Genomic DNA, 11675 nt, shown 5'->3' on the forward strand with positions numbered 1-11675 from the left:
TAGCATTCACCATATTACAACAGAACTTCCACCCCTTGCACCGACTGAAGGCCCTGACGCAAAATCCCTGCCGGCTCGCACGCATGTCCTGCCTCACACGGTACGCCGAACACCTAGCCAACATCACCGCAGACGTCACCGCGTACCCCTGCATACACAACGCACGCCAGCTAGGCAGCTCGCTCGGCGACATGAATCAAAAACGACACCGCTGGCAGTACAGCAGTACTGGCACCATTGCCTCTGCAACCACAAAGCACGCACGCAGTTTGCACACACCGCGCGCTCCACATCCTGCTCCGCCACCTTGCTCCGCCGCCCCCCAGCTCCATCTCCTGAGCGAGCAACACCCTTACTTTGCCGCCGCTGCTGCTGCTGGCGCCCGCCAACCTCATCCCAGTTATCCATATCCGTGACACGACCCCAGCCTCCTCCCACCCGCCTGCCCAGCCTGCCCAACCGCTTCTACGGCTTTTGAGGCACCGCCGCCACACCGGCCGCAACCCCACCCCCCGCCCCCGCCCCGGCCTCGGCTGCCTGCGCCGCCTGCGCCTGCGCCTGCGCCTGTGCCGCCTGTGCCGCCTGCGCCGCCTGCGCCGCCAGCTGCTGCCGCTGCCGCTGCGCCTGCTGCACAGCCTGCTGGTTCAGCAGGAAGTCCCAGCGCCGCCGCACACTTGCCGCCAGCGCCGCCACGCCCTCCACACTACAACCCACCCCCGCCCCCACTCCCGCCGCCACCCCGCCGCCAGCAGCACCCCACGCCACGCCCGCTGCGGCGGCGGCGCCAGCCGCCGCCGCCGCCGATCCCCCGCCCCTCGCCAGCCGCGCCGCCCAGGGCGCCAGCCCCAACGCGCGCCCTCCCGCACCTGCGCCTCCTCCGCCCCCTCCTCCTGGTTCCAGCGCCGCCGCCAGCAGCTGCGGCGGCGCCTGCTGCCAGGCCGCCAGTCTCGCGGTGCCCAGCTCCAGCAGCTGCACGGCGTCGGAGCCGGGGGCGGTGCAGGTCAGGTCCAGCAGCGCCGCGCGGCCTGTGGGGGCGGGCGTAGAGGGTGTAGTGTGTGTGTGGTTGTGGGTGAGCGGGTATGGTTGTGGGCGGGTGTGTGGTTGTGGGCATGGTTGTGGAAGGGTGGGTGGGCGGGGTTGTGGGGGCGTGGGTGTGTGTAGTTATGGGCGGGGTCGAGAGGCAGGCGCGGGCTTGTCCGGGATTCACAGTCAACAGTTAGAGAGGGCGCGAGTGGGTGAGGGTGTTGAGGCGTGAGGGTGTGACAGCAGGGTGGAGTGATGTGTGAGAGGCGTGGCATCTTGAAAGCAGTGGACGTTGACATGTGAGGGGTAAGGGGCAGAGCGACATACGTATATCGCCGCTGCTTTTTATGGCTGGCGCGTCCTTCACACATGAGCTAGCACGGCGATGAGTCGCTCCATGCGGCACCACACTGCACCGCATTGTGGTGTAGTGCCCCGCACTGCTGGCTGCACCGCTAACTGCGCCTCCCTGCACCTCCCTGCACCTCCCTGCACCTCTGCCCACTACTCACGTGTGGCCTCCTCCGCCGCGCCGGTGAGCAGCTCCTTGAGCAGCAGCAGAGACTCGTGCGCCAGCCGCAGCCGCTGGGGGGGGGGAGGGAGGGGGCGGCAGGTGGGGAGGGTTGTGAATACCAGCCCAAACTAAACCAGGCCAAGCCAAACTATAGGAAACTAAAGGCAGTCAGCAGGGCGTTAAGGTAGCGAGGCTGCGGGTCGCTCGTCCATCCATCCGCAACAGACCAGCCCCCATGCCCGCCAGCTGCACACCAGCCCCCCTCGCCTTTACACCCACACCCACACCCACCTGCAGCCACTCGGCGGGCGGCACGCAGCGGCCTGCGGTGGCGGCTGTGAGGGTGGGGTCGTGGGGGGTGGGGAACACCGGGTCCAGCGGCGAGTGCGAGCCTGATGAGGGGCATTGTTTGGGGGGTGGAGAGGGGAGGGGAGAGGGGTTTTCCAATCATGATTAGGTGTAGAAGAAGTGGGGGAGGGGAACAGGGGAGGGGCAAGCAGTTGGGGCACGCCGACGCAGGCATGGCAACACCCTCTAAGCCCCCGCGATCAAGTAGTAGGGGTGTGCCAAGGGCGGCGGCGGCGGCGGGTGTCACCTGGCGGCGCCGCAGCCGAGTCCGCCAGCGCCAGCAGCCGCTGAGCCAGCCCGTAGTTCTGGGGCGAGGGGGCGAGGAGGCGAGGGTGGGTGGGGGCGAGGGGGCGGGGGGGCGAGGGGGCGAGGCGTTCCCGGCATGACTGGCTAGAGGCGGGGGTGGGGCGAAGGAGGTAGGAAACTCGGCATCAGAACAGCACTTGTGGGTACCCGCCGGCCCTTCTTCCCCCTGGCTATCCTTACACCGCATGCCTTCCAGCCAACGTTCTATTTCAGCGGCCTGCACACTACTCTATCAGAGTGCGACACATCAGCCACACACACGGACACACACTCCTCCGCACCCTTCCCCCTGTGAGCGCCTCACCTCCAGCCACGGCTCCACACACGCCGCTGCCAGCAGCGCCTCATGCCCGCACTCCAGCAACAGCGCCAGCAGCGCCAACAGCCGCCGGGAGGCCTCGTAGGGACCCCAGGCCCTGCTACAGCCGCCGCCGCCGCCACTGCTACAGCCAGCGCCCCTGCCCCTGCTGCTCCCGCTGCGGCCACCACTGCCGCCGCCGCCGCCGCCGCCTCCACTGCTGCTGCTGCTGCTGCTGCTACTGGCGCCGCCCCACTCCTCCGGTTCCAGGGCATCCAAGGCAGCTAGCAGCAGCTGCACGGCGGCCTCGGGCGCCATGCCCTCGGGCCCCACCCCGTACGCCGCCAGCGGGTCAGCCGCCGCCGTCCAGGAGCCGTCCCTCATGCCACCGCCGCCACCGCCGCCACCACTGCCACCACTGCCACCGCCGCCACCGCCGCCACCACTGCCACCACTGCCACCACTGCCACCACTGCCCGCGCCCGAGTCCACGTCCATGCGTGTGCTCGAGTCCTGCCGCGGCAGCCGCGGCCTCGGCGGCGGTGGCATTACTGCTGCGGCGCCGCTCCCACCCGCTGCTACTGCTACTACTGCTGCTGCTGACGTCAGGTGCAGCCCGCCCGCACTGCGCGCCTTGGCGGCGGCGGCGGCGGCGGCGACGGCGGCTGTCGCCGACGCCGCTGACACCGCGGCGGCCGCCGCGGCGGCGGCGCCGCGGTAGCCGTCCACGCCGGCCGCCGCCGCCAGCACTGCCGCGCAGGCGGGGCACTCCAGCAGTCTGTGCAGCAGCGCCGCGGCGGCGGAGCGCGCGGCGGGGCCCGGCCGGGCCAGCAGCGGTGCCAGCAGCAGCGGAGCGTGCACCAGGGCCGGGAGCAGCGCCTGCGCAAAAAACCGGGCAGGACACAGGGAGCCGGTGAGAGGTGTTTCTTGATGCGGCGTACATTCCCAGGCATATGCAGGTCATATGCAGCGTATGCAAATGCAGGCACGCCATTCTTCGGAGGCAGGCACTCCCGTTGTTCCAAAGCAACGCGCAGAGCTAACCCACAGTAAGAATGAGATGGCGCCCCAAGTTAAGACTCCAGCACGCCATTGTCTTACAGCAACACACACACGGCGAACGCCAACAGCACTTCTTCTCGATGTCAAGCTTGGACCCCTGCACGCAGCGCCTCCCCCCCCCGCCCCACCTCGCGGCCAGTCATGGCCGGTAGCCCCGCCGCCAGCGCCGCCAGCGCCTCCGCCACCGCTGGCAGTACATCCACGTGCCCCGCCGCCGCCAGCCCCGCCGCCGCCGCCGCCTCCGCCCGGGCGGCGTCGGCGATGCCGCTGGTGGCGGCGGCCGCCGCCGCCGCCGACAGGCGCTGCTTCTTCGCAGCTTCCGCCGCCGCCTCCGCCGCCGCTGGAACCACCGCATCGCCGAATACGGACGTCACGTGGAGCAGCAGCCGTACCGTGTCGTACAGGTTGGCGGCAGCGGCGGCGGCGGTGGCGGCGGCAGCGTTGTTGCTGGTGGTTGAGGGGTCGTTGCCAGCGGCGGCGGTGTTGCTGCTGCTTGCGCCCGGCACGGTGGCACTGGTGGCGGCGCCGGAGGTGGTGGCGGTGCCTTCAGCTGCCGACGGCGCCTGCCACGGCGACGCAATGAAGCCCATCGCGCCAGCAACGCCGCCGCCTGCTGCGCCGCCGCCGCCGCCAACCGCTCCGCTGGCAGCGGCGCCGCCGCCGCTGGGCCTGCCACTGCCGCCGCCGCTGCCGCCGCCGTCGGCTCCGCCGCCTGCTGCCGCCGCCGCCGCCGCCGAGCCGCTGTACACGCCGCCCGCCCTGCCGTACACGTGCTCCCGCAACATCTGCCGCCGGGCCACTCGCGCCGCCGCCACCGCCGCCGCCATGCTGCCTGGTCCGGGCCCAGCCGCATCCGCACCACCGTTCGCACCTCTGGCGGCGGCGCCGCATGCTACTGCCGCGGTGGCGGCGGCGGCACCTGCCGACGCCGCCGCCGGCAGCAGCAGGTACGGCAGCCCGCCTCGCCACACCTCGCCGGGCCGCACCCCGCCCGGGCCCTGCAGCAGCAGGCCTGCCAACCGCTCCGCCGGTGCCGCCGGTGCCGCCGGTGCCGCCGCCGCCGCTGCCGCTGCTGGTGCGCCCGCCGCGCCCTCCACCTCCATTGCCGCTGCTGCCGCTGCGGCGGGTGCTGCTGGCCCGCAGGCGGCGGCAAAGGCTGTGGGTGGCTCGGCACCCACGGCCGCCCTGTCACAGCAACGATGCACATAGCATGGGTTTAAGTCGGTCTCACTCCCAACGTCGCACCTCCACACCAAAACCCGTCTGCAATGGCCTGCAGACCATCAATCCCCCTGCTTCCCATACCGTCCCACATCCAACCACACTACGTCCCACCACTCTGGATGACAGTAAAGGTTTCCCACTCTCGATGGCAGCGTGAAGCGCCGCTCACAGAGCCCTGCCCGACAACCCGCGCCCGCGCCCGTGCGCGCGCATGCGCCCGCGCCCGCACCCGTGCCCTACCCGCCAACCCGCGCCCACGCCCGAGCCCGCCAACCCGTGCCCGCCCCCCACCTGGCCGCCGCGCTGGCCTCCCACAGCGCCGCCAGCAGCTCCACACAGCGCAGCACCAGCGGCCGCAGCGCCCGCCGGCACGCCGCCAGACCCGCGGGGCTGACGGCGGGCGCTGCACCCGCACTAGACGGCTCCGAGCAAGCAGCGGCGCCAGCGGCTTTGGAGGCCTTCGGCCCGGCTTTTGCTGCGGCAACGCTTGTGCTGGCGCCCGCGGCGCCGCCGCCGCCAGCGTTGCCGCCGCCGCCAGCGTTGCCGCCGGTGCTGGTCCGGCTGCTGGCCGCGGCCGCAGTAGCCGACCCAAGGCCGCACGATAGCTCCTGAGGATAAGAGCGGGCGCAGAGGAAGCCGCATGATCACCGTACCCGTGCATCTCCGCAAACACATCAAAGCATGCCCCCCCCCCTTACACCGTACACAACGCCATGGCACGGACAACCCATGCCTGCCCTCAAGGCGCGCCGCCGCACACCACTCACCCGCAGCAGGACCGTCAGCGCCACCGCCAGCCCAGCGCCGTCGCCGCGCGCCGCCGCCACCTCGCGCACCTCCGCCTGCACCGCCGCCAGCGCCGCCACCGCCGCCGCCAGCGGCCCCGCCGCCGCCGCCGCCGCCGCGCCGCCATCACCGCCACCGCCGCCACCACCCGCCGCCGTTGCCGCGGCCTTGGCGGCGGCGGCCGCCGCCGCCCTGGCGGCGACACCTGACACGAGCGACGCCTGCGATGCCGCTGACTGCATTGACGTCAGGCCCGCCGCCATCGCCGCCGCCTTGACCACGGCGGCGGCCACCGCCGCCGGGCTGGCGCCGGCAAGCACTTCTGCAAGAGACGGCGGCAGTAGCGCCGACGGCGGCTGTAGCAGCGCGGTCAGCGCATCTCCCGCGCCGCACCACAGCTGCTGCCACAGCGGCACGCGGGCAACGCGGAGCGCGTCCACCGCCGTCAGTACCAGAGGCGGCGGCGGCGGCGGCGGCGGTGGCGGCGGCGGCGCTGTCCACACTGCTGCCGCCGGCGCTACTGCCGCCACCGCGGGCGGCGCCGCCACCGGCGCCGCCGCCGGCGCCGCCGCAGCCATGGACTGCTGCTTTGCCGGCACCGGCGGCACATCCTGCATGGGTACATCACCCACATCTTCCAACATGGCAGGATATTGCTGCTCCGGCTGCTGCTGCTGCTGCTGCTCCGGCTGCTGCTGCTGCTGCTGCTGCTGCCGGGCCGCCGCCACCGCCGCCAGCGGATGACCCGGGTCCAGAGTGCCCCGCCGCCGGCCCGCCGAGCCAGAGCCGGGGCCCGCCGGCCCGCCCGCGCCACTGCCTCGCGGCGGCGGCGTGCGAGCGGCCGCGCTGCCGGCCCCACCACCTGCACCCGCACCCGCACCCGCACCCGCACCGACACCCGCACCGGCACCGGGGGCCACAGGCGCCGCGGCGGCCCGCTTGTGCGCCTCCGCCTGCAGCTCCTGCATGCGCAGCTGCATGGCCTGCAGCTCCCGCTCCGCCCGCTCCCGCCTCTCGCGCTCCTCCTGCGGTGGGGCGTCGGGGCACGACGTTGTACGACGTCGCACGACAGACAGGCACGCAACAATATGCAAGCACACGTGGTGTTTTCGACTGCTCAATGGCTGCGCGGCTGTGTTCGGACTCGCGGGGGCCTCCATGTTAACCGTGCTCTTAGCCACGGCTCGAGCAGGCAGCCTGGTGCCATGCCGTACAGTGATGCAGACGGACCCCTCACCGACCACTCCCACGCTCACGGACTCCCCTCCACACATCACCTCCTTCCCGCACACGCGCCACCTTCGTCAAGCAGACAACTACACCGCCCTCTGCGCGCTGTCCTATGGGCCCAGAGCGCCACAACCACCCCAACCACCCCCCAACCCAGCTCTTCCCCTGCGTGCCCTTGGCCCCGACCTACCCGTGCTGCTTTGCTGGAGTCGCGCGCCCGGCGGTCGCTCTCCTCCTTCTGTGGAGCGGGAAGGGGCGGGGGGGGGGGCATGCATGATTAGTTAAGGAAGTGGGGGGGGGGCATGCATCATGAATTGAGACGAGATGAAGGGGCGGGGGGCAGGGCCACGGCACAGCAGACACCACTTTGAGGAATCCCGGCATCCAGACACAACACCCTTGGCGTCCCTCCACCATCACACTCCAAGCGCAAGCCTGGCAAGCCCCACGCGTGGCCTGTCCCTGTAAGCTTGTGACCCGCCGTGCCCCTCCTCCGCCCCCGTGTGCCCACGCACCTCCATCTGCATGTGGGACTTCTGGGTTTGCTCCTGCGCCCACACAGGCAGGTGAGCACACGCGGCATGGACGTCAGGAGTGAGGGAACAATGCCGTACCAGCCGCGGCAGCCAAGATCACGGTGTCGCCGCCATGGACACAGCAACTAGCAACTAGCTAGCCACTGCGCATGTGTGGCTGCGCATGTATGGCTGCGCATGTGTGGCTGCGCATGTACGGCTGCGCATGTATGGCTGCGCATGTGTGGCTGCGCATGTGTGGCGGCAGCCGTGCGGTAGTCGTGCAGCACAAGCCCGCCGTATGCCGCCCCGAGCTCCTGCCCTGCAGCCCCGGGCGTGCGGCTACGGCCGCGAACCCACACCAACCTCCCACTCCTGCACCGCAACCTCTACAACCACCACCACAGCCGCCCCCACCCCACCCCACCCCGCCCAACCGCCCCCACCAGCCCCTATTTGTTTCGGCTCTCGGGCTCGGGCAACTAAACCCCACCTCCTCCTCCCCCCACCTTGGCCATGGCCTGCCTCATCTCCTCGTTCTCACGCCGCAGCCGCTCCGCCTCCGCCTGAGCCGCCAGCCGGCCCTGGCTGCAGCCGCGAGGCGGGGCGGCAGCAGGCGGGGTGGCAGGTGGAGGGGTTAGAAGGCAGGGGACAAGACACGGATGACAGGGGTGGTAACAAGGCGCGAGGGTTGGGCGAGGCGGTGGCGGTGGCGATTGACCACACACACACACACACACGGCGCCACACACTCGCACACACTAGCCCACGTCCAGCAGCTCCGGGGGTTCGCTGCTTTCTAGTGCTCCGCAACCGACGCCCGCCGACTTGACCCCATGCAGCCGATGACTCCTTATAAGTTTCTCGACGACCACAGCCTCGCTCTCTTTTCCAGCAATCATTAGCGGGCCGGGACTGGGATGCGTGTCCTAGCTTGCTTGCTGCACGCCGCCCTTAACATCGCTGTCGCCATTTTCCCTGCTCGTGACACTTGCTCGCTGCCGCCCCTGTGCCTGCAATTCCTCTATCACCCGTAGGTGAGCTCGACTACGACCAGTGGGCGGGAATCAGGGCATTAGGCGTGCTGGGTCACCGTTGTAGCGCGCCCAGGGCGCGGCGCATACAATGCATATGGGTGCCACTCGGGGTCAGGTCGTTCGTCGATCGCCCGAGGGGGGGGGGGGGGTTCCAGGCTTTTTGCGGGTAAGTATGACTACCGGGGTCGACGCGGCTACAAGACGCTCGGTATCGGTAGGTATCCGTAAGTAACTCCGTCGCGCCGTCTGGGCGGGCTTCGTTTTGTTGTTTTCTTTTCAACACACACACACACACACACACACACACACACACACACACACACACACACACACACACACACACACACACACACATACACACACCACACACACGCAGAGAGCGCCGACCAGCCCCAGGCCTTGGTTGCCAACACGATGGAAGCCCCCGTGTCCCCGTCACTGCAGGGGCGCCGCACGTATACATTGGACCGTGCCGCCGTCCTCCCTTTGGCCCAAACTAAGCCACGCCACGCCACTGCCCACACTCACACTTCCTTTTCCCACTGGGCCACGCCGTCCGGTGTGGGCATCCCGACCAGCATGCCGCCGCCGCCGCCCGCCGCCGCCCCCACGCCGACCGCTGGGCCCGCAGCCGCTGCTCCCGGCGGCGGCATGCCCATGCCCTGTTGCTGCGGAGCCCCGGGCCTCGGCTGGTGCGGGTAGTGGGGCTGGGGCTGCTGTTGGCTGAACACCACTGTGCCGGTCGGCGGCTGCGGCGGGCCGCCCACGCCGCCTCCCTGCCCGCCGGGCGCAGCGCCCACGCCCACCGCCGGCCCTGCGCCTGCTCCCGGCGCCGCTGGCGCACTCCAGCCTGCGGGCGGCAACACAGACAGGGCCGGTCAGAAGTTATGGTGATATGAAGAGATGGTGACATGAGCACAGGCCGTTGGGGCGTGCAATGCTGTAAAGAGAGGGCGCAAGACAACCTAGACTGCAGTCATGGTGGCAGCCGCAGCTCACCGCCGGTCGGCCCCGCCACCTGCTGTTGCTGCTGCTGCTGCTGTTGCTGCTGCTGCTGGTGGTGTAGGTGCTGCATGTGCTGCTGTGGATGCTGCTGCTGCTGTTGCTGCTGCTGCCCGGCCCCGGGCGGGTAGGCACCTGTCACATACCGGCCCGGACCCGCACCCAGACCCGGTCCGCCGCCGCCGCCACCACCATACGGCGCTCCTCCGGGCCCCGGCCCACCACCGCCGCCGCCACCCCACACACCACCACCGCCGCCGTGCCCCGGCCCGGGCCCCGGCCCCACCCTCGCCAGTCCCAGCTGCTGCCCCAGGCTCAGCGCCTTGCCGCCCCCCGGTGGGCCGCCCGGAGCCGGGCGGTGCAGCTGCTGCTGCTGCTGCTGCTGCTGCTGCTGTGCGTGCTGTGGGTGCTGCGGGTGCTGAGGATGCTGGGCGTGCGGGTGGGGGTGTTGGGAGTACTGGCGCTGCGAGGCCGCGGCCGCAGACAGGGCCGAGCCCGCCGGGCCGCGGCCACCTCCATTGCCTGGAGGACCGCCGCCGCCGCCGCCGCCGCCGCCGCCACTGCCGGGAGGGCCGCCGTAAGGCCTAGGCTGCTGGTTAGGTCGCTGCGACATGGCAACACCGGAAGCGTCTGCCGATCCTGCGGCTACTGCCGCCCCCGGCGCCCCGTTGGCAGCGGGCGCGGCGTTGCCGGCGCCACCGGGCCAGGCCGCCACGCCGGCAGTAGACACGTTGCCGACACCAGCTGGCCTTGCGCCTGCTGCTCCTGATGCTACTGCCGGTCCTGATGCTACTGCCGGTCCTGATGCTACTGCTGCGCCTGTAGCGCCGGCGGCTGCTACTGCTGAGTACGGGGCCCCAGCCCCAAGCCCCTGGTTGGCAGGGAGGCCGTTGCCGACGCCGCCATAGGGCTGCGGCCCCGCTGGTGGTGCGGCGGCAGCGGCGGCGGCGGCGGCGGTGGCGGCGGCGCCAGTGTAGGGCTGGGGCGGCTGATTAGGGTTGGAGTAGGCTGGCAGCAGGCCGGTGCCGTTCCCGCTAACGCGCGGCTGGGGCGGCTGCTGTGGTGGTATGGGTGGCGCCTGCTGCTGCTGCTGCTGCTGCTGCTGCTGCTGCAAACCCCCACGGGGTGGGATCTGGGCGGTGGGGCCGCCAGAGGGCGGCTGTGGCTGTGTGACGCCGGATTCAGGCGGGCGAGCCTGGAGGCCGCTCGGCGGGTGCTGTGATGCCTGCAGGATGCATGGCCAAAGCAGGTCAAGACCAGCAAAACTACCAACACGCGCACACCCCACCAGGGTAAAAGCGTCAAGAGTTGTGGCCCGCCCAGCCGCTGGAGCCTCACCCTGTAAGCAGCGTGTACCAACGAATCTACATCAACACGGCTGAAGAATTCGTCGTCCTCGTCGTCCATATCAGTCGCTTATCCACGCGCCGAGCCTGCCAAACACGCTTCCATGCTGTGCGATGGCTTGGGCGCAGGCAGCGTGTTTACGAGACGGTAAACTGCAAATCCTTTAGAGGCTTAAAAATTTACTAAATGAACATCGCGTTTGCAGGCGAGCAGCAAACTTCAGAACTGGGCCTCGAATTGCCCGCCCAAAAGGCAGGCCCTAGTCCAGGTCACCACCTCCAAAGATTGGTACAATTATAGTTGTATACGCAGCGGGATCAACAACTCTGTGACAGTCCAAAGCGGTTCGCGCCAAAACGTCAAGTGCCGAAGAATGCTGCCGAATGATTTCAAGTAGCAAGCAAATGATAAGCCAGGTCATCATGCGTATCCTGCTGATGTCGCTGCCATCGTGGCCCCAATGTGCCTCAGTGCCTGGCACGCCTCCCTCCCCTGCCCTCCGAGGCCCCTCCCAGGATGTTCATCCCCCTTAGTGCATGCCGCGAGGGCGCGCGCGTTCGGCAGTGCGGGGGCCTGGATGGGTTAGACGTGCGCATCTGTGCATACAGGCGCGTCAGGGTTGACCCGACAGGCTGCGTTTGGTGTCGGTCCAACCCGACAGGCCGACATTGTAGTAGCGTACTATGGGCATTAGCGCGGGGGGTCGCCGGAGCGGAAGCCCGCAGTACCGACGGGGCAGACGGGCCGGACCGCAACCCCCCCCCCCCAATTAACCGGCTCATCGCAACGCCAAGGCATGGACTTATAGACGAATACCTGCTGCAGGAACTCCCGGTGGCGGCAGGGCACGCTAGTGGCGCAGCCTGGGGACGCGTGAATGGTGGTGAACCTCCCTCGCAGGCGCCCTCGCAGGATGTTTATCCCAGAGCCTGCCGGCCGGGGGACACATCCGCTTGGGGCGCACATGGGCGCCAAACAGCCCC

At 69.9% G+C, this 11675-nt stretch overlaps 1 protein-coding gene across 1 annotated transcript; it reads right to left on the reverse strand.

The window, feature by feature from the left end:
- Positions 1 to 2: 2 nt before the first annotated feature.
- Positions 3 to 11136, reverse strand: CHLRE_09g402182v5 (uncharacterized protein). The gene is made up of 14 exons (XM_043066059.1): positions 10684 to 11136; positions 9343 to 10570; positions 8872 to 9193; positions 7816 to 7894; positions 7307 to 7339; positions 6982 to 7029; positions 5543 to 6586; positions 5067 to 5383; positions 3680 to 4736; positions 2496 to 3368; positions 2133 to 2190; positions 1829 to 1929; positions 1536 to 1608; positions 3 to 1025 (listed from the first exon to the last, which is right to left on the reverse strand). The coding sequence occupies exons 1-14, from the start codon at positions 10750 to 10752 to the stop codon at positions 466 to 468; spliced, it is 5862 nt and encodes a 1953-aa protein (XP_042921417.1). The 5' UTR covers positions 10753 to 11136; the 3' UTR covers positions 3 to 465.
- Between the last annotated feature and the right edge of the window lie 539 nt (positions 11137 to 11675).

The sequence above is a fragment of the Chlamydomonas reinhardtii genome, chromosome 9 (assembly GCF_000002595.2).
Source record: "Chlamydomonas reinhardtii strain CC-503 cw92 mt+ chromosome 9, whole genome shotgun sequence".
Lineage (NCBI taxonomy): Eukaryota > Viridiplantae > Chlorophyta > Chlorophyceae > Chlamydomonadales > Chlamydomonadaceae > Chlamydomonas > Chlamydomonas reinhardtii.